The sequence below is a fragment of the Brachyhypopomus gauderio genome, chromosome 1 (genome assembly GCF_052324685.1).
Source record: "Brachyhypopomus gauderio isolate BG-103 chromosome 1, BGAUD_0.2, whole genome shotgun sequence".
Classification (NCBI taxonomy): Eukaryota; Metazoa; Chordata; class Actinopteri; order Gymnotiformes; family Hypopomidae; genus Brachyhypopomus; species Brachyhypopomus gauderio.
Genome location: NC_135211.1, coordinates 12,024,874 through 12,045,034, shown reverse-complemented (window position 1 = coordinate 12,045,034; position 20,161 = coordinate 12,024,874). Strand labels below are relative to the sequence as shown.

General features: G+C 42.3%; 3 protein-coding genes across 4 annotated transcripts; 1 reads left to right on the top strand and 2 right to left on the bottom strand.

Moving 5' to 3' along the window:
- Window positions 1-5,154: 5,154 nt before the first annotated feature.
- LOC143508311 (uncharacterized) lies at window positions 5,155-9,316 on the bottom strand. Its single transcript, XM_076996745.1, has 6 exons — window positions 7,022-9,316; window positions 6,538-6,607; window positions 6,072-6,427; window positions 5,857-5,920; window positions 5,455-5,602; window positions 5,155-5,295 (listed from the first exon to the last, which is right to left on the bottom strand). Exons 1-6 carry the CDS (start codon window positions 7,388-7,390, stop codon window positions 5,274-5,276), a joined length of 1,029 nt encoding a protein of 342 aa, XP_076852860.1. The 5' UTR covers window positions 7,391-9,316; the 3' UTR covers window positions 5,155-5,273.
- Window positions 9,317-9,556: 240 nt separating this feature from the next.
- ciao2b (cytosolic iron-sulfur assembly component 2B) lies at window positions 9,557-11,777 on the bottom strand. The gene is made up of 5 exons (XM_076996758.1): window positions 11,303-11,777; window positions 10,969-11,048; window positions 10,703-10,828; window positions 10,578-10,623; window positions 9,557-10,239 (listed from the first exon to the last, which is right to left on the bottom strand). The coding sequence occupies exons 1-5, from the start codon at window positions 11,427-11,429 to the stop codon at window positions 10,139-10,141; spliced, it is 480 nt and encodes a 159-aa protein (XP_076852873.1). The 5' UTR covers window positions 11,430-11,777; the 3' UTR covers window positions 9,557-10,138.
- LOC143507918 (pancreatic secretory granule membrane major glycoprotein GP2-like) lies at window positions 10,959-18,495 on the top strand. 2 transcript variants are annotated; one of them, XM_076996631.1, is made up of 12 exons: window positions 10,959-11,065; window positions 12,819-12,877; window positions 13,045-13,152; window positions 13,619-14,413; window positions 14,626-14,727; window positions 15,395-15,703; window positions 15,818-16,017; window positions 16,407-16,558; window positions 16,797-17,045; window positions 17,604-17,763; window positions 17,915-17,981; window positions 18,210-18,495. In XM_076996631.1, the coding sequence occupies exons 3-12, from the start codon at window positions 13,056-13,058 to the stop codon at window positions 18,227-18,229; spliced, it is 2,151 nt and encodes a 716-aa protein (XP_076852746.1). In that variant the 5' UTR covers window positions 10,959-11,065; window positions 12,819-12,877; window positions 13,045-13,055; the 3' UTR covers window positions 18,230-18,495. The 2 variants fall into 2 exon arrangements, with proteins under 2 accessions (XP_076852746.1, XP_076852753.1); XM_076996638.1 differs by lacking the exon at window positions 10,959-11,065 and adding an exon at window positions 11,991-12,123.
- Window positions 18,496-20,161: the final 1,666 nt, after the last annotated feature.

The window sequence follows — 20,161 nt, the reverse complement described above, 5'->3', positions numbered from 1 at the left end:
AGTTCAATTAAATATGGACTATTTGACTATATTAGGTCCCACTTATTCACATCCTCTATAATTGAGTGATCAGCTTCAACTTCCTTTATAATTTTTTAAATCCTGGCACAATAGTCCTCATTGTCTAATAAACTAGCATTAAATCTCCAATAGCCTTTATGTCTACTTGTCTGTACAGTAGTGTAACGTGTGGAGGAGGAGGCAAGCACAACGACGAGTAACTTGAACATACACTTTTAATGGAAACACTGGTGAAGTCCACAAAAAAAAAGCACAAAAACAGTCAACTCACATAGGCACGAACTTAAGACAAAGACGAGCACGAGACATTGCGCGAACGCACATTAAATAGGTGCTGAACACATTCCCCAGTGATCACGAGACAAGGCACAGGTGAGACTAATGAACACGCTCACAAACGACCCACACCCACGGAACTACAAACATGGACATAACGACATGCAGACAACATAACACGCCCACAAGGAGGGATCCGGAGCAGTCACCGTGACAAGTAAGTCCAATTATTAAGCTAACATAATAATGGTCAGATAGCGGTGCTTTAGAAATTGCAGATTCTGTGGTGCATGTTAAAAAATAATCACTTATTAACTAATAGTCTAGTCTTTACTTAGAAAGCCCATTAGGGTTTATCCATGAATATTCAGCATGCCCCAGATTCAATGCTCTCCACACATCAGTTAATTTGTTATCTGTCGTAAAAGTATTTAACAGAGTGTTATGTTGTTATCTGCCTAATCTTGGAGGCCATCTGTCCAGCCATTCATTCAAAGTTATATTCCAGTCCCCTCCTAGAATAATATGGTCAGTGAGATATCGAGTTTTAAATTCCAATATAATTTGAGATAGCTCATAGAGTAAATTTCGGTTCAACCTGTCACAATCAAAACCATACACATTAACTAGAGTGAGGACTAAATCATCAATTAGGGTTGCTACTGCTAACCAATATCCATTTTTGTCTCCTTTGTATGTCAGAATATCTCTGGGAAAATTATTAAAACAAATAGCAACACCACCTGATCAGTTTGTACCATGGCTAAATAAAATCCTGTCACCCCATTGATAATCCCAAAAAGGTTTCATCTGTACTGGAAGAATGAGTCTCTTGAAAAAAGAAACAGTTTGACTTCTGTCCTTTCGAAAACAAAAATAATGCCTTTCTTTTAACCATATCTTTTAAACCTCTAACATTGAGTGAACCAAATGAAAAAAGAAGGAAAAAGTAATACAAGAATAAACTGTAAATAGAAAGATAAGAGAAAACTCAGTTAAACTGAATACCAGAAAATGATTTTCAGTAAGCTAGCTGTAGAGTTTTAAACTGAAGAGTCACAGAAGCAAGTCCTTTTGCAAATTCTACATCTCCTTCTTATTTAGTATGCGTACCTTCAAGACCAATTAGGTGACCATCAATATATCCAAAGGGGCCACGAAAGTAGGCCACCTTTCCGGCTCTCCTTGCTTCATCAATCTGTGGCCACAGACGATTTCACTCCTCCCAGTCTTCTTTGGGTAGCATTTCAACGAAGCGGATGACCAGTTCTTTGCAGTAGGTGGACTTTTTGGCCTTCTTCTAGACCTCTTCCCTTGTTAATCTTCGTGTAAATAACTTATTCTCCAACCTATGTCCCAGTCGGTGTACCACATCCACGTCATCCTCCATTCTGGCTGGGGACTCAGGAACGATGTGACTCAGGGTCCGTATGACTAAAGCCCTGGCGTCTTCACCTTTCTCCTTCAAGCCTTGTATGCGACGGCTCCATCTCATCCTGTGTCCTTCCTGTTCTCTGAGCCTCTTTTTAAGATCAACGTTCTCCTTTTGTAGTTTTTCGCTTTGCTTTTCCAGCTCTTGAACCTTAACCTTGCATTCTTTAACCCTCTAGGGTACCTTGTTGCCTCCAGGCAACACATACTACTTTATCATGTTGAAAGAAAATTAGGTGTCCCTTATACTTCTCTGTCCACCTTAAGAACTATATGACTCTATATCAACCAATGAAAATGCTAAACATTGGTCACATGCTCTACAGGCGATCATTTTGCTTCTTTTTTCAGCACACACACACGTCACATGGCACCATTTTTCTCTCTCAGAAAAGTGTCTTTTTCAGCAATTCCCATCCAGTTTTACGTCTTTAAAAATTGGAACATTGTTGGTAAGTGAAGATGTATTTTCAAGCATTTTACATTAGATTTAATCAAATATATCTCAGAAAAATACAAAATTTGCAAGTTGCCCTGAGGCAACACTGTACTATAATGAAATCACGTGTGAACAAATTCTAACTTGAAACAGCTGGAACATTTAGTGCAGGAGTGCATGTAAAGAAAATTTAATTATCATGTATTTTCCATGAAATTGTTTTTCTATTACGTTTAATAATTTGTAGTTCACATAGAATATTTTTGTACATTTGAATGCAGGAGATGAATCCACATATTTTCTAAGCCAAGTCTAAAAGACTGTACAGTACAGGTGGCAATGCCAGATGACAGTGAGGATGAGGTGTCATCAGTGATGTCAGTAACGCGTTACTTAGTAACGCGTTACTCTAATCTTACCACTTTTTTCGGTAACGAGTAATATAACGCGCTACTATTTTTATTTTCCCTAGTAAAAATATATATTTTTGCTTTCTTCTTGGTCAGTTCTACTTTTGCGTCTGACCGTAGCGCTCGACTCCGCACGCTGCGCGCGACCATTGCGCGCGACCCTGTGAGAGCGCGAGCGCGTTTTACAAGTCATTTTTTGCAGTGTCCTCCCGTAACGATATGTGGTAGTATAAAGAAACACCCCTCAAAAACAGGGGAAGGAACATTTACCTGAAGATTTTTAATGTTGCACTGTGTTCCACGTTTGAAAAGTGCTGGAATTTTGACTAACGTCGCCTACTTTAAAATGCTTGAAATTGTAATGGTATTTCGTTTCACAAGCTGTCTGACTGAACAGGGGTGGGTTTCCCGAAACGTTCGTAGCGCTAAGTACTTCTTAACCTCGTACGTTTCATACGAGGTTACGAAGTACTTGGCGCTACGAACGTTTCGGGAAACCCACCCCAGTTCGCTTGTATTACGTTTACAAATAAATTTACAAATAATACCGCGCAGCTACACAAACGTAATGTCAGGAGAGTCTTCTTGCCCTTTAAGTGACACGGGGGGGGGGGGGGGGGGGGGGCGCCAGGGTTGCGTTATCAATAGTACGAAGACAATAGTACAATAGAAGTTTCCCTCCTCGGGATTTTTGGATTAAGCAGTTTCTGCCTCGGTTACCGAACCTGCTTCAATACATTGTTACTGTTAAAAATGCACTTCCAATAAAGTGAGTATTGGAAGATTTTATTTTGCTGCTGAATATAACTACTAAAGTAACTTGTAATCTAATGTAGTTACTTTTAAAATCAAGTAATATGTAACGTAACTAAGTTACTTTTAAAAGGAGTAATCAGTAATCGGATTACTTTCTCAAGGTAACTTAGCCATCACTGGGTGTCATGTAGTGATGAGGACGATGAGGTGATAGGTGCAACCCAGCAGAGGGAGAGTGAGAGTGAGTTTGATGATGAGGATGAGAATTGAGGTAGTGCAGTACTAGAAAATCAACAGGAAGTTCAGAATGAGGATGAGGCACCTGAAGGTGGAGGTATAGTAGCAGGCTTGATTACTGTGGGATGAAAGTGAGGTCAGTCAGTAAGTAAATAAGTCAACAAAATTCTGCCCTTTAACGACATTATTATCTCGCAATATTTTATACCTATTCCGCCCTGTAGATGTCAGCATTGTGTCATTGAATCACTATTTCAGTCAGTATTATACTTCCAAACTCGTCCATTCATTCAAGGGCGTTGGAAATGATGGATCAGAAGCGATATGAAATTGACCACTCTCCAGGGCTCAGACGTTTTGATTTCGGTGCAGAGTGAGATTTTGTGGGCAAAGGCAGGGGTGGTGTTGGTGGGGGTGGAGGTAGCTTGTATGTGTGTGTGCGCCACCCAGGGTAGCGAGGGGGTAGCTCAAGTATTGTAACTCTGACAGAGCTCTTCAAAGGGTGACTGTTTTCATTTGACCAGCTACAAAAGAAGGGAAATCTACCGTTTTTTCTCAACTTTACTGTCATGGTTTAAAGAACATGGGTTCTAACTACAGGAGATAAGTAGATAGATTAGTAAGTAAGCTAGGAATTTACCATATTTTTGGGTAAGGAAGTGCAGTACTGTTATTATTGAATTGTTGGATAGGAAATTATCAATCCAATTTGACAACACTAGTGTGCATATTGCCATCTACCACAAACGTGTGACCAACAGGTCTGTGTTTTGAATGAGTGTCACATGGTTCAGTAGATTAATGAACAAGGAGCAGTCTATTTATTGTTTTTAAAATTTTCATTTAAGTTGGTGATCTTCCTCGCCTTTGTTGTGCTTCTACTTCTCTTCAGTACATCAGCGTTGCATGTTCGTTCATGCAGAAGGAAATAATTAGAAACAACAGACCAATCTACTGCTAACACAAAGCTTTATTTGTTCCAAGATATCTTAGGAGACCTTACACATACAATGCATGTATATGCTCCCCACCCTAAAGCCCCACACACACAGGGTTTTCATAACACATCCTACAGATCCTTGAGAAAGCTGAGGAGAATCTACCAGACATGTGAACAAGTCACTAAGTTGCAAGTAACAAGTAAGTCTCAAGTCTTCACAATCAAGTCTCGAGTCAAGTCCCAAGTCAATACAAGCGAGTCTCGAGTCAAGTCCCAAGTCAATACAATCAAGTCTCGAGTCAAGTCCCAAGTCAATACAAGCGAGTCTCGAGTCAAGTCCCAAGTCAATACAAGCGAGTCTCGAGTCAAGTCCCAAGTCTTAAACTTCAAGTCCTAGTCAAGTCACCAGATGTAATTTCAATATTTAACACAATTGATGCAGTTGATTAGTGGTATATTAAGTTAGTCAGACTAACTAACGTTAGGCGTTTGAGACGTTTCGGTTCGCTTGAGTGAGATGTTGCAATTGTCGTCGTCACCTATCCCCCCCCCCCCCCCCCCACCCCCCACCTTGCGTCCGTCCATCCGTCCGTGTCCCCCCCCCCCCCCCCCCCCCCCCCCCCCCCCCCCGGTCAAGTCACAAATCATAATTTTAGTGTCATGTGACTCGAGTCCACACGTCTGGAGTCTACTAAACACAGACTTCCTCCTGGGCTTAGGGATGGTCTCATTAGGGATGGTCTCATTAGAGGTGGATGCAGCCTCAACACTGGGAGATTGGATCGCTGTAAAAGATGAAAGTTGTACAGAAAAATAGCATAAGACATGATGTTTAAAGGCCATAGGACTGTGAAAGAGGGATTTGGGTGTAAAAGGTTTTTATCCTTCATGCTGCACAACTAAAATAGGGTCTGAAGAACTACGCTGACAAAATGGTCCCCTACCTATTTACTTCTTTAGACATCCCACGGAACTTTGTGAAAACTGAGGCAAGTCTACTAAACAGAGACTTCCTCCTGGGCTTAGGGATGGTCTCGTTTGGGATGGTCTCGTTAGATGTGGATGCAGCTTCAAAACTGGGAGATTGGACATCTGTAAAAGATGAAAGTTGTACAGAAAAATTGCATAAGACATGATGTTTAAAGACCATAGGACTATGAAAGAGGGATTTGGGTGTAAAAGGTTTTTATCCTTCATGCTGCACAACTAAAATAGGGTCTGAAGTACTACGCTGACAAAATGGTCCCCTACTTATTTACTCCTTTAGACCACCTCAGATAAACCTGTTAGTAGCTCATGCTTACACTAGAACATTGCACAATTTAGAACAGTAAAATATTAAGTACCATCTGGAATACATGTGTCCGCTGTCTCGTTCTCCATGTGAAAATACTGATCGTTTGTCCATTTCTTTACAGAGAGGAGACAATTAGATTACAACCATTCAACATGCGATTCTGACAATAACAAATGTACGATTGAACATTCAAAAGAGCAAAATCTACAGCTAACAGGGTAACTGGGAATAAATGGAAGACATTTTAAAGAATAAAACAGATACCTTGGATCTGAGCTTAAGACACTCGAGACCCACGTCCGCCGCCTGTACGTCACTATTCAGAGCAGATCTTGTGGACGTGGATGCTACTGTGACTTCGGCGGCACTGCTCTCTGAATATTGTGGAGACTCGTGGCTTGGTGTCTCCAAGGAGTCTCTCTCTGCATGTGCAGAACACAGCTGGATCAAGACATCCTCAGATGAGCTCCTGCGTGAGGCACGACGTAGCACAACCCTAGTGCTTTTATGACAGCGTCTTGGCTTTCTGAAGTCCTTAAGCTCCAGGGAGTCGTCGATCTGGAATGATGTTTTCCCTCTGGCTTTGGCAACTTCACCATTCACCTCATCAAATGCCAAATCTAATTTGATCAATTATAGAAAATTATCAAATATAGAAAATTATACTGAAAGCAATGAATAACTGTAACACATTAGGTCTTTGGTAAAATATTACCACACTAAATCTCACCTGAAAAGTTGGAGCTTTTCTTGTTTGGGGTAGACACACCAGGAAGTTCATCTGCTGGCCTACCTTTTGTCTGTAGTAAAGAAAATGGAGACATGCATGATTAATCAAGTGCTTGTAAACTATGTTATCCCAAGACGTTTTAGATTTGATGTACCTAGTGGAGCTAACTTTTAACGCCTAATTCATGATTAGCAATTTAGTCATTTTCAAAATCATATTAGTGTTTTTGTGTACATGCTAAAAAGGGAGGAAACCGGTGAAGCTTTGCGAGTGACTGTGTCCTAATGTGATAGTAAACGGATGATTATATATTTGTATATAAATTTAGTACATTGTTTCCCTTTATGTACACACTTGTTTACAGTTTATCAGCCAGCTTCCTTTATCTGAAATTCTACTTGACGAATTGATTTAAGAATAAATTAATTACTAATTAACTAAGGATAGCGGAATAAAGAAATATTGTGCTTAAGTGTTTCTTTACCATTTGACCTTGACCAGTCATCAGTTCAAGTGGCCGCTCTCTCTGAAGACGGGTGGCGGCGTCACGTGCGGCGGCGATATGGGCGACGGCGTCACGGATGGCGTCCTCAGCAGCAGCGATATGAGCGGCCACTTCACGGGAGGCTGCGATATGGGCGGCGTCCTGGGCAGCCTGGGCGCCGTGCTGGGGAGCCTGGCCGACATCCTGGATAGCCTGGCCGGCATCCTCGGTAGCCTGGCCGGCATCCTCGGTAGCCTGGGCAGCGTCCCGGGGAGCCTGGCCGGGGTCTTGGGGAGCACTTGTTAGCTGAGGAACAGAAAGGTTTATACTTTTACCAAATCTATCACACAGAAACCCTATACTGTCCATGCGTCAGTCACTCTGTGCATGAGAATAATGTCAGCCCACTTCACGATAGTCATTTTAGATAAATCATTTACACATTCTATTTTGCAACAAGCTGAATTGTAATTAGACCTAATATAAATAGTTAAAATGTAACCGAGGAGCTAGGAATTAAGGTACCATCTCAAAGGAACTTGAACTTACGCTCATCAGTAGTCCAATTGGTCCAATCATGGTCCAATTCATTAGGTATATTGAAGAAAGCATGATCAAAATTATCATAAACGTCGTCAATGAATGACTGTCGTTTTAAAGAGTGGCCGCTCCTTTTATAGGCACTTTAATTGTGACATCACCAGTTATGTTAGTAATGCGTTACTTAGCAACGCGTCACTTAGTAACCAGAGACGTGTGTGTGTGTGTGTGTGTGTGTGTGTGTGTGTGTGTGTATATATATATGTGTGGACTGGACGACACGAGTGAAAAGTGAAGCCTCCGTGAGTCCGCTGCCCTCTAGTACCACACCTCAATGTCTTGTTCTGCAGTAAATTGTTGTAACAGACCACAAGTTCTTTGCAGTTCTTTCGGTAAGTAGCTCAGTTAGATATTTGACTGGCTACCCTGATAGCACATATACGTCTCCAATACGTCTGGAAAAGGTCGTAACATCTTAAATGCGTCTGTTCCATTTGGATTGATTTTACAATGGTCTTATTATCGTCGTGTTGCAGACGTCTACGCATAGACGTCTTCCTGAATATATTCACCCGATCTGCAATTTGACAGCTAGAACACTTACATCTCCAATACGTCTGGAAAAGGTCGTAACATCGTGTTCCTTTTGAATTGAACCACGCCGCCGACTTTCGTGTGGCAGCAGCGAAACACCACAACAAGATTTTTGGAATATTCGTGGCGAATTAAAAAAGGTAGCGCGAGCTAACCAGTTAACGGTCGCTCAACGGTTTTGTGAGCCTGACCTGTTCACCGTTTACAAAAAAGTAACTTTGCTAACTCTAACATTTACTGTCAGTGGCCAAATTTCCTGAAGAACACTAGCGTTCGATTTTAGGAGCAGTTTATATTCATAGCTAGAAACGTGTCAATTCATAACAAATACATTTATATTATTAATTTAGCATTAACTGTCTGCCGTTTACCGCTATATCAGAAATGTAATTCACGAGCTAACTCACTAACAACGTTAGCGTCACTGTTAACATACTGCCTTAAGAATGGTTATCGCTGGCTAGCCATTAACCTAGCCTCATTTTAGCTTTGGCTAACGCTAGGAAATATACTCATGGAAACACTCTTGGCTTGTCTGACCTGTTGTGAATAAGTTTGAACAGCCGTGAATACAAATATGCAGGCTCAATTGAGATTCAATTGAGGCACTAAAGGGCCAAAAGAATCAAAATAAATTGTATTGGCAAAATGATTTAGATCATATAACTAAATCACACGCTGAGATCAGCTTTGTGTGTGTGGTCTTTCACAGAGCCCCGTATATATACCGTCACTAGTTCATAGACACGCGTTGACATTTTGATGCATTTGCTTTGCGTATTTGCAGCGCGTTTTTCCTTCGCATCGCATTGCTTTCAGAGCCACCGTACTGTCCACTAGAGGCTGCTAAAATAAGGCAGAGAAACCCATGAGATGATGCAATGCTTTTAACGTCTAATAGAGATAACAATTATGCATGCATATAATTCCTGAGACAATTTGTGTGTCAACAAGACTAAAATTGTTTCTTAATGATAACAATAGAATGGTTCCGTTTATACCGAGAATTCAACGTGAATCTAAGCACATTTAAACGGTTGTAATTTCAGCTGAAATCCTAAAATGCTGATAGCAGAGGATGGTTTCGATCCATCGACCTCTGGGTTATGGGCCCAGCACGCTTCCGCTGCGCCACTCTGCTCTACAGATGCTGACTGGACGAATATCGTATTGCTGAATAAGTCCAACTATAATAAATGTGCTATTAATATCGGACGTCGATTGATTCATTTATTTAATAATAATTCAACCTAACCTGCAGCTTTTATGCAATGTGATATAATAATAATAATAGAAGCATACAGAACGTGCTGCCAGGTCAAAGGGCAAGAGTCCAAGGGAGAAGGTGTCATACTGACACATATTTTGTCACTGAATAAGAGCATCCACCAAAGACCGTCAAATCATTATTTACACTTTATTATAATAGTTATACTATTTTATAACTGCTAGAAATAAGTAATTCAAATAATTAAAACGTATAATGGTTCATCACTGTGAATACACAACCTGACCTCTGGAGCCAGCATCTGCAGAGATTGACAGACTGTCAAATCCTTTCATGTCGCCACATTGAAACTTTACTGACCATTACTGACATAATTTTCTGTTATTCTTGTTTATTAACAAAACATCTCAACCATTACTGACATTATTGGCCGTTACTCGTTAACAAACACCGAAGCATAACCAACAACATATGTAAGCGACATATTTAAAGTCAGTGTAAACACGTTTTGATCATGTTTTCTGCCACATTCCTGGAAGAAGTTTGTTGGCTGCTTACACCGTGCAGTGAAATGAAATATTTGCATCAGAAAAACGAATACGAAGACAGACTAAAAAGGCTTTCCTCACATACAGCCGAATGTGCACTTTAGCAAAAATGTGTAAGCCAGCAGCAGAGCGCCAAGTTGACTGGGCCGTGTGCAGTTTCTCCACACTTCGTCCACAGGCCGCCTGCTAAACACAGGACTGGTGAGGTCATGCAGGTCTTGTGGACAGGCACTGGTTCACCACCTCCAGCAGCTGCGAGTTCTCCAGTGCTGCCGCCACCCTTTCTTTATCAGCCAGCTGCTTGTTAACTGGGGAGGGACAGGGGTGGGTGGGGGTTGACATGAAGACAAGACAACACAGTCACAGGGTGGCGGCCCATTATGTAAGGAAAATGCTACTTTAGTTAGAAGTAAACACAAACTCACTTTAATTAATCACCATTGTAAAGCGCAACCACTACACTTTGCAGTTATGGCCATTTGGGCAATGTGTACAGTGTGATTAATATAAATATGAATATACATTTTAAAAGGACAGTAAGTCAAAAGAGGGGTAGTTCCGTTAACTCAGTCAACATGCTTTTTTATGTTAGTATTCACCGTACAGTTTCCACGACTTATACGTATACAAGGCTGCAATAGATCACCTGCATCTTCTGAGGCATGTGTACCCGGAGAGATATGGACATCGATCTGCACGCACAGACAACACATTGAGAAAGCAATAAGACGCAAAATAACACCAAAAAAAAGCCTCGTCCCAAAAACACACCTTGAACCTGGCTGGCAGCGACCGCAGCAGTTTCACTTTGATTGACAGCCCTATGAGAGTTGCCATGCTGCAGTGAGGGATGGTTGGGGTGAACTCTACGGAGACCGTACTCTCTTCATCATTCACCTGAACAGCAGAACAATAAAAAGCTGTAACAAAACTCTGTTGTCCTTATCTGGATGACCAAACCTTTGCAGCAGGATAAAAAAAAAAGAAATACCTGTGGTGAATTTTAGTAAACATTTTTTGGGCAGATAGAAACTCACTTTCACTCGCACTTGTTCCACAACATTCAACTCCTCGAGGGACAGAGGGTGCTCAGGATCATTGATTGACCTAATAAGATGTGATCGTGCGGTTAAGGTGTGAAATGTTTATTTTATGTTAACCAGCCAAGCTATTAACCCCATGTCTTGCTTTTTTTCAAAAATGTATCTACAATTTGTTTCACAAGTTATGTTCCGCAATATAACCTCAAATATAAACATAGCTTTAGAAATGCAGCATAGCTGTCTTTACCAGCAACAACTGCAAAGAAGTTCACAGAGAGAGAGACTTTAATATCCATGTACGCGTACTGGGTGTATTTTGGAAGGATATCAAAAATCTCCCTGTCGTCAATAGGATCAGCAACGTTCTCGTCCTCTTCAGACGCCGTTAGGGGTCTTTCCCCGGTTCTCTGAAATATCAAGGGATTGGCGTTTTCTAAACGCGCTCCCCAAGACATCCTGACGGCGAGAATAACGAGACCGGGTAAACCCAAACCCACCAGAACCGCCGAACGGCTCTGAACTGCCCCGATGAGTTTACTGAACCCAGCTAGCTCACCAGCGACTTAAGCCAAAGATGAAGCTAACTAGTTAGCGAGATGTAGCTAGCCGCTTTGCCCGTGTCCTGTACCGGAAACACTGACTCTTGCTTTATGCTCGGTATGCAGGTAAATAACAAAACTATAAAACACAGTGAAAAGAGCTAGGAGCTGGATAAGAGCATTAACACGCGAGGAAAGTCCCCACATCAAGGATCTTGAAGCACACTTAAGGCCACAAGAAGTATACAGGAAGTTTTATTTTAATTTATATATTCAAAATAAAAGCCTCGGAAGACCACCAGTCTTCAAGTGGTTAAGAGCATTCCAACTGCATCAGCTGGCTCCTTTCAGGGGGAAGCACATTTTTTGGCGAACCAATGATTAATGTTTTGCAACATTTCCCATGACAAAGCAACAATTTTTTTTTTTACTTGACCCAACCCAAAATGAAATATTGTTATTTATTTGATTTATGATCAGTCATTCAAAGCTAAAATGATAAAATACTCTAAGTATTATTAATGATGACTTGTACAAACTACTAATGATGAATTACTGTCAAGGATATGTAATTTATGGTCACAGAGGCACAATTGCGGACGTGGGAGCGGTAGGTCACACCACTATTTTGTGTAGTTCAAAGTTATTATTCATGTTATCACAGTTAGTGGGGACAATATTGTGAAAGATAGACATGAGTCACTGTTTAGTTGTACCATTCCACCCATAGCTGAGAAAGTTTGTGTTTTAAAAAATATTTCTATATGTTTTAATAAGTACCTTAAACATACATACAAACATTGTGGTGAAACAAAACATAAAATGGCACATGCGTTTGTATATGTACTTGTGTTCTGGATTAAACGAATTTAAAAATGTACACATTAATTAAAACGATATCAGCTACACTGTTCCTCAGTCTTCTATTGTTACACAATAACATGATTGCTAGTTCAGTTAAAAGAAGGATAATGGTGACTAAACCCATCTGAATGTTTATAAGATCAGAATGAACTCTGAATATGTCTGTTGACCAAAGGTTTGCCTGATCTGTCAGTGTTTTAAAAAAGTGACAGGCATATCCCTGTGACTGTGCTGCCCACTTTGTTATAACCTGAAGAAAGGCATATTCATTAAGTTACTTACACTGACATATTGACACAAGACAAGCCGATACAGGTCACACAGTGTCAATGTTTTTTGGCCTCGCTGAGGTGTTTTTACATCGTAGGCTGAATAATTAGTAATTAACACCTGTGTATTGTTGGGGTTATCCATTCACCCCTAATGCCTCCTCCCATTCAGTGATTCCATAAATACACCCAGCACGGAAATCACAGCAGTTACGGACAGTTAACTGACAGGTAAAGTCATATTACCTATATTATTTGTAACTATGATGAGAGATGATGAGAAGCAAATGATTAGAAAGTTGTACGTTATGATGATCTCTAATAATTATTTTGTCAAAAAAAAATAAAATATCGTAGCTAAGAACAAAGCTATACCTTATCTGCCTTTAATTTCTTAGTTGAAACAGGCATGTTTATCAAAGAGAGACGCAGTGCTGATGGAATGCCAATATCTTGGACAATATTGGGGCTGCTCATCGTAACAACATTCAGCTCTTGCGTATCAGGTTAGTAAAGAGTGGCTTTGTGGTGAATTGCAGTAACGTTTTAAATTTTTAAATTAATGCTTCATGTCATTTTGTTAAGGTTTCATGAATTTTACATGTAAAAATCCCCATGTGACTTTTATACCTATGTATAATATAATTTGTTGTGATTTTGTGATCATCAAAGATATTTATTTCTGTTTATTGATATTGTTTTGAAAGCTCACTCTATGATGTCTACCTAAGTAGCTGTATTTGAGCTTCCATAGCAAACACCACTTTTCATGTTTCTAATTCAACTGACAATTATATAAAATTTTGCATGGATAAGATTAAATAGACAAAAACATTATAATGTTCCACTTTGAAAACACACAAGTCCATTTTACTTCAATTTTATATCCATTTTTATCACAATTGCCTCTTGTTGCTGTATTATTGTATTGCTGCGGTGACTCTCTGTGTCCCTCTGTACCGTACTCTTTAGGCTCGATCGTGACGTCCTGTGAGGCATGTGACAAGCAAGCATCCTGCGCCCCCATGCTAAAGCCGGGCCAGGCCGCGTCCTCTTTGCACTCGTCCGACTGCTCGTGCACTAAGGGCTTCTCGGGCGATGGCATGACCTGCTACAACACCAGCTACTGCAGTGGTGCCAGCATCTCCTGTTGCAGGCCTGGCTACAGCTGGTCTCCCGCGCAGGGGTGCGTGGACATCGACGAGTGCTCCGCCGTCCCGGGCCCGTGTGTCCATCCGCTGGTGTGCAAGAACGCGCCTGGTTCCTTTCAGTGCCTGCTGCCCCAGGCTTTTGCCTTCCTGGCCTCTGACGTGTCCGTGGGCGTGCAGGTTGGTTGCGGCAGTGAGGTGTGCAATCCGGGCCAGGACTGCATCCAGGTCGGCGGAACCCCTCGCTGCACCGACCCCTGCCAGCAATACAGCATCCTGGATGACCTCTGGCGCTCCACGAACTTCAAGACCGGCAATATGAAGCACTGTGACATGAACGTCGACTGGCACGGCTGGTACCGGATGTACCTGGGTAATGCCAGCGTCCAAATGCCCGAGAGGTGTATCAAGCCCCGGATGTGTGGCACAGACGCGCCTCTCTGGCTCAAGACGCCCCACCCAGCTGTGTTGGACGGCATCGTGGAAGCCGATGTTTGTGGGAGCTGGCTGGAAGGCTGCTGTAACTTTGAGTTCCCCATACACGTCAAGGCCTGCCCTGGAAACTACTACGTCTACAAGTTCGTCAAGCCACCTCTGTGCTACCTGGCTTATGCAGCAGGTGAGGTGCTTACTCTGTGGTTCCAGATGAGAATCCTGGAGTTCTGGGGCTTTGAAATCTCATTTTCTTAAACCAAAGCAAAGGTGCTGCAACCTTGAGCAAAAGGTTCCTCACGACCCAGCTCAGAAATAATACATCATAACAAAAATGAGATGTTGTTTGCATTGGAGAGCTGTGTGTGTTCACCAAGATCTTGTTTGTCTCTTCGTTAGATGCTAACACAGCAGTGTGTGCTACCTGCAGAGATGGCTCTTCCTGTGTCAGTGCGGACAAGGTCAACTGGTCATGTCAGACTCCAAATGAGACCTTAAAAGGTGAGCTCTATGAGCTCTCATAATCAGGGCCGGCGCCACGGGAGGGCGAATGGGGGCGTCGCCCCCTCAGGCGAGGTGTCCCGCCCCCTCAATGTAAATAATAAGACCCATTTACAGTTTTTGACGACTGCTAACGTGCATTTCCCAATACTTGTGATACATTGTCAAAACTCTAAACACAGCAACACATTGACCTCACACAAATAGCCAAATAGTTAATATCGTGTTCAAAAGCGCATTTTCTAAATAACAACTCTGCATTTCACAATGCAAACAACTTTGTTAAAACACAGCAAACCTGGTTCAGTATCCAATCATTCTTTCAAACACTAGCACATATTCTCTTTTCGAGATGAACATAGTCAATCACTGCACACCACTGTAAAAAAACTAACATTTGATGGCAATACAGAAACAGTATTACATGTAATATTTTACCCTCTCCCAGCAAACAACAGACATTTTACAGTAACATCTGTTGTTTTCTTAGTCAGTTCATTTTTAATGTAATCCGCTTCATTTGGACCTTTTTTTCAAATGTGTGCATTTTTGGCAACATACTGTCTACACAATGAGTGATATTTACTGTAACTGTATCAATATCTGTAATATAATATCTGTATAAATATCAAAATTACCTGTTTACCCCACAACTCCCGGACCCCAGACCCCGTCCGTCTAATCGGAGGCAGCCACGGGTGTGAGGGGCGGGTGGAGGTGTACCACGATGGAGAGTGGGGCACGGTGTGTGATGATTCCTGGGACCTGGACGACGCCCGGGTTGTTTGCAGGCAGCTGGGCTGTGGAAGGGCCGTGGCCGCCCCGGCGAGCGCACGCTTCGGACAGGGTACCGGCACCATCTGGCTGGACGACGTGCAGTGCAACGGCACAGAGTCATATCTGGTGCAGTGCAAACACAGCGGCTTCCAGACCCACAACTGTGGACACCATGAGGATGCTGGAGCAGTCTGTGAAGGTAGTCACCATGCAACAACAATAGTAATAATAACCTGTTATAACCAAGGAATTAGCTTTGTTAAAGACATTCACTGCCTTAATCACCCTTTCCCTATTCCCTGCCTCCTCTCAGAGACAGCTCCAGCCCCCGAGCTGCTTTGCACCAGAACAGTAATGCAAATAGGTGTGTCAGCCAAATACACAGGCTCCCAGAACCTTGACGGGACCTCAGGTCACCTGGCGGACCCCACCTGTGTGACCCAGAAGGAGGTCAATGGCACCGTGTGGTACGAGGTGCAGAGGCGAGCTGGCGTGTGTGGGAACGTGATGAAGGTGAAGCTCTCTCTCTCTTTCTCTCTCTCTCTCTCTCTCTCTCTCTCTCTCTCTTACCCTCTCTCCCCTTAAAGTGCGCGGCTGCCTGTGTCAGCTCACGAAAGACCTGCTCATGTCTTGTATCAGGAGGGTAGAGAAGGAGAATAATCCAGTACACAGGGCATGTGGCTGACAAACACATCAGCGTGTGCACACTAAAATGCTAGAACACTTTTGCAGGCACTATTATCTTAATGATGGCGTATGTTGCTTTCGTTTGTTTGGGGTCGTTTTTAAGGGTGTGCCAAGAGAATTGTAGCAACACTGTTGACATGACATCACTCTGCTACCATGGCATCGCTTCTTTCTCACACGTTGTCTCCCCCCCCCCCCCCCTGTTGTCTTTGCAGGTCAACAACACTCATGCCGTCTACTCCAACTCCCTGTTCCTGTACCCCATGAGTGCGGGGGCGTTTTCACTCCCCTCCGCCTTCCCCTTCTCCTGCGTTTACCCCCTGGACTCCCTCACCAGCATGGGCGTAGGAGTGAGACCCCACCTGCCGTATGTACACTTCCTGTGGGAAGAAAAAACATACTGGGACAACTAAAGTAGTCAACTAAAAATGTTTTATTCAATCGTTCAGATATGTTTCCAATCCTCAGAGTTAATAACTTTTTTAATAACATTTCAAACATTTCATATATTTCAACTATTTCATACATGTCAAATGCATGCGGTCCATCTCAAATGTAATGCGTTAATCTCTGGCATGGCGCCGGTTCTACTCTGTGGTATGCAGGATGCAGGAGAAGGGTCTGGTCGGTGTTGGACCCAACACCCAAGCCTCCATGGCGCTGTACCAGGATGCTAACTTCAGCAGCGCTTACCCAAGCGGGCCTGTTGACCTGCCGCTCGGTGCACCACTGTACGTGGGTGTAAAGGCGGAGGAGGTGGAGACGAGCGTGTTTGTTGTGATCTTGGATGAGTGCTACATCACAGACGGCCCTGGTGCTGATGACCCTGAGAGATATGTCCTCATTCAGAACCGGTGAGACCAGAACCATGAAGCTCCGGGCCTGTTTTCCGTGTGTGCTTATGTGTGTATAAACTTCACCACGTGTCCAACTGGACATAAATGAGACATTGTAAGAGTTAATTCAGCACTTGAGTTATTAATTACTTTGGATTTTTGCTGTGCTTGTGCTATCTTCAGCTCTCTCTCTCTCTCCACATCTCTTTCTCTCCTTCTCCCCCTCCCTCTCTCTCCCCCTCCCTCTCTCACTCTACCTCTTTCAACATTTGTTATACTGTATTATCATGAAGATGGTTTGCAAAAGAGGAGATAATAACCTCATGGCACTCTGAAGCAGTCTGTCATTAATATTAGATTTAGTGACCAGGGACAGCACTATGTGTGTATGTGTACAGTATGTCTAAGAAACAGGCTACCGTCCTTCAGTCACAGCCTTGTTATCTCTAATCTCGTAATTATGTGACTTAAGTAGAAACATACAATAGTGCTTTTCTTTCTTTCCCTATTCCCCTCTCTCTCCCTCTCTCCCTTTACCCCTCTTCTTCTCTCTCTCTCTCTCTCTCTCACTCCCAGTTGTCCCAGCGATAATCGTGACGTGACACTCATTGAGAATGGCGTTTCTCTCGATGCACGCTTCATCGCTCTGCTCTTCCTGTATCACGGCAACTACACAGACTCCTTCCTCCATTGCCGCCTGAGCTTGTGTGACCAGTCTACAGAATCCTGCAACACGGTACACTCACACACTCCACTCAGAGCACATACAGTCCTGCCCTGGAGCTCAGAGACCAGAAGAGAGGATGTGTTTTAGAGTACATACCGTCCTGCCCTGGAGCTCAGAGACCAGAGGATGTGTTCGAATATGTTCTGTCCTCTCTTCACAGAAATGTCTGACCAGGAGTTCTCGGTCCATTTCCAGCCACCAATCTCTCACCATTGGACCAATCACCTGTAAGTCAAATAAAACGACTCCTCTATCCTTCCACAGTTATAAACTCCTGCTTTGAAAATAACACCATCCCTCTGTTTATAACATGTTTCTGGAATTTATCTTTATCCTATAGTGTTTAAAATTGTGCTTCAGACGTTGTGTTCCATTGAAAGGCACAATCTAAACATTTTCAATAAAAATATATTTGACAGTGGAGTATATGAAGCTATTTGTTGTCTTTTTTTCAGGGAACAAAGACGAGCAGTAACACGATCCACGATACATTCTGCGTGTTGAGGCCTTTAGGTCTGTTAGGGACACACCCCTGTGAGTCCTGCCATGACTTCTAACGCATGACCTTGATTATGACCCTGACGAACGGACCTTTATGCATCAGCAGGGATGTCACTAATCAGCGCAGTGCTATAGACCTTTGGTGATTACCACAAACCATCCTGTTTTAGGACACGGATTCTATTCCTGCTGTTGTTCTGTATTAATAGTCCACACTTTTTTAAACGTAATAAAGCATTATAAACCTGACTCATGTGTCTGTATTTAGGTTTGTGTGTCTTAGCAACTGTTGCCAGCTCAGCAAAATACTTAAGTCACATATACGTGAAACGTGATGTCTGGTGTTCTCGTTTATTAGGTTCCATTCTCGTTTTTACACTCGATGTGGGTGGTATTTAAAATCGGAGGGTTTTACAGAGCAACACTTCAGAAGGAACCCACTCAAAGTTCGTTTACAATGATAGCGAAGCACAAAAGTAAAAACAGTTCACATATGAAAACCAGCAGCAGTAAACATAACCTCTAAACTCCCGTGGCCTCGTTTAAAGACAGTTATGCAGCAGTGCTGCTCTCTACCACTAGAAGGAGACAGATACAGTAAAACTGACAAGGAATTTCCCTGCTGCGACTTGCTGAACTAAAATTAATGTGAGGTTGAAGATTAGGTACAGTGCCACTGTTACAGAGACGACTTACTTACCTTGCACTTATCTATTTAGACTCTATTTTTTGATATTGTTATTCTGAATACTTCCATTTCTTTTACATATATCAGTGGTGTTTAGTGTTTTAGCTGTATTATTCAATAAGTTTAATGCTGTTGCACTGGTGTGTGTTAGTTGTGTCCTCTTAAGCATGACTACATCCACAATATTCCTTACAAGTGACATTTTTATATAGATATTAAGGAACAATGACTCGTTGTAATGTTGATATTGAGGTGACGTCTCGTTTTCCCTAAAATCTGAAATAAGTCAGTTTTGTTTCCATTTTCTTCCAGTTTTTGTTTTCAGTTTTGTCAGATTTTTGAACTAAAACTGGAGTGATGTGTCTCAGCTGTTTCCACGAACATTCAATCATGCACTCTCATACACACACACACACACACACACACACACACACACACACACACACACACACACACACACACACACACACACACAGCCTGGTTCCTGGTTTGTGTAAATTACTTTTACCCGTGGTTCTGCAACAGTTAAAGGAGATGAGCTGCTCTGGTCCTGCTCAGAGTGAACTGGGCAGCTGCTCATTGCTGAAGAGTGCATGCAGCACTTATTTCATGACACCACTAATTGTGGGTGCTGGATAAGTCCAGAGCTGCTACTGGGTAATTACAGCAGGGGAAAAGAGCAGGAGAGAGAAAGAGAGAGTTTTTTACTTATTTCAACAGATATACTGACACTTGACTCATGTAACTTGATTCCATGTGTTTCAAATGCAGTGCCCTTGGTCAGTGGATCAGCAGGCCAGTCTGAAGGGTGTCAGTGCACTTTCTTTTCAGGATTCATCTCAGGGGGTTCAGAGTTGGCTTGAATATCAGTGAGCAGCGCGCACTAAAACACTGCCCCCAAGTGGTCACCAATTTCATTTATAAAACAATCATGTGATATTAGGTTAATTATATTCTAGCATGAAGAAATTCACATGAAATATTTGATGTCCATCTCTGTGCACAGTGTATTGCTTTAATTGTTCAGCATCTGTTGTAATTACGTAGTTATATAGTCTGTTATATAGTTATTGTCTGTGTGGGCTGTGCAGTATGTTAATGTTACCAGAGCTTGACACAGGTTGTGTGGATATGACTCTGTAGGTTATTTTCCCCAACTGTTCTGTGTAAGATGAATAGGAAGAAAACTCTCTGAGGAAGTGAGGGGTGGAGAAAGAG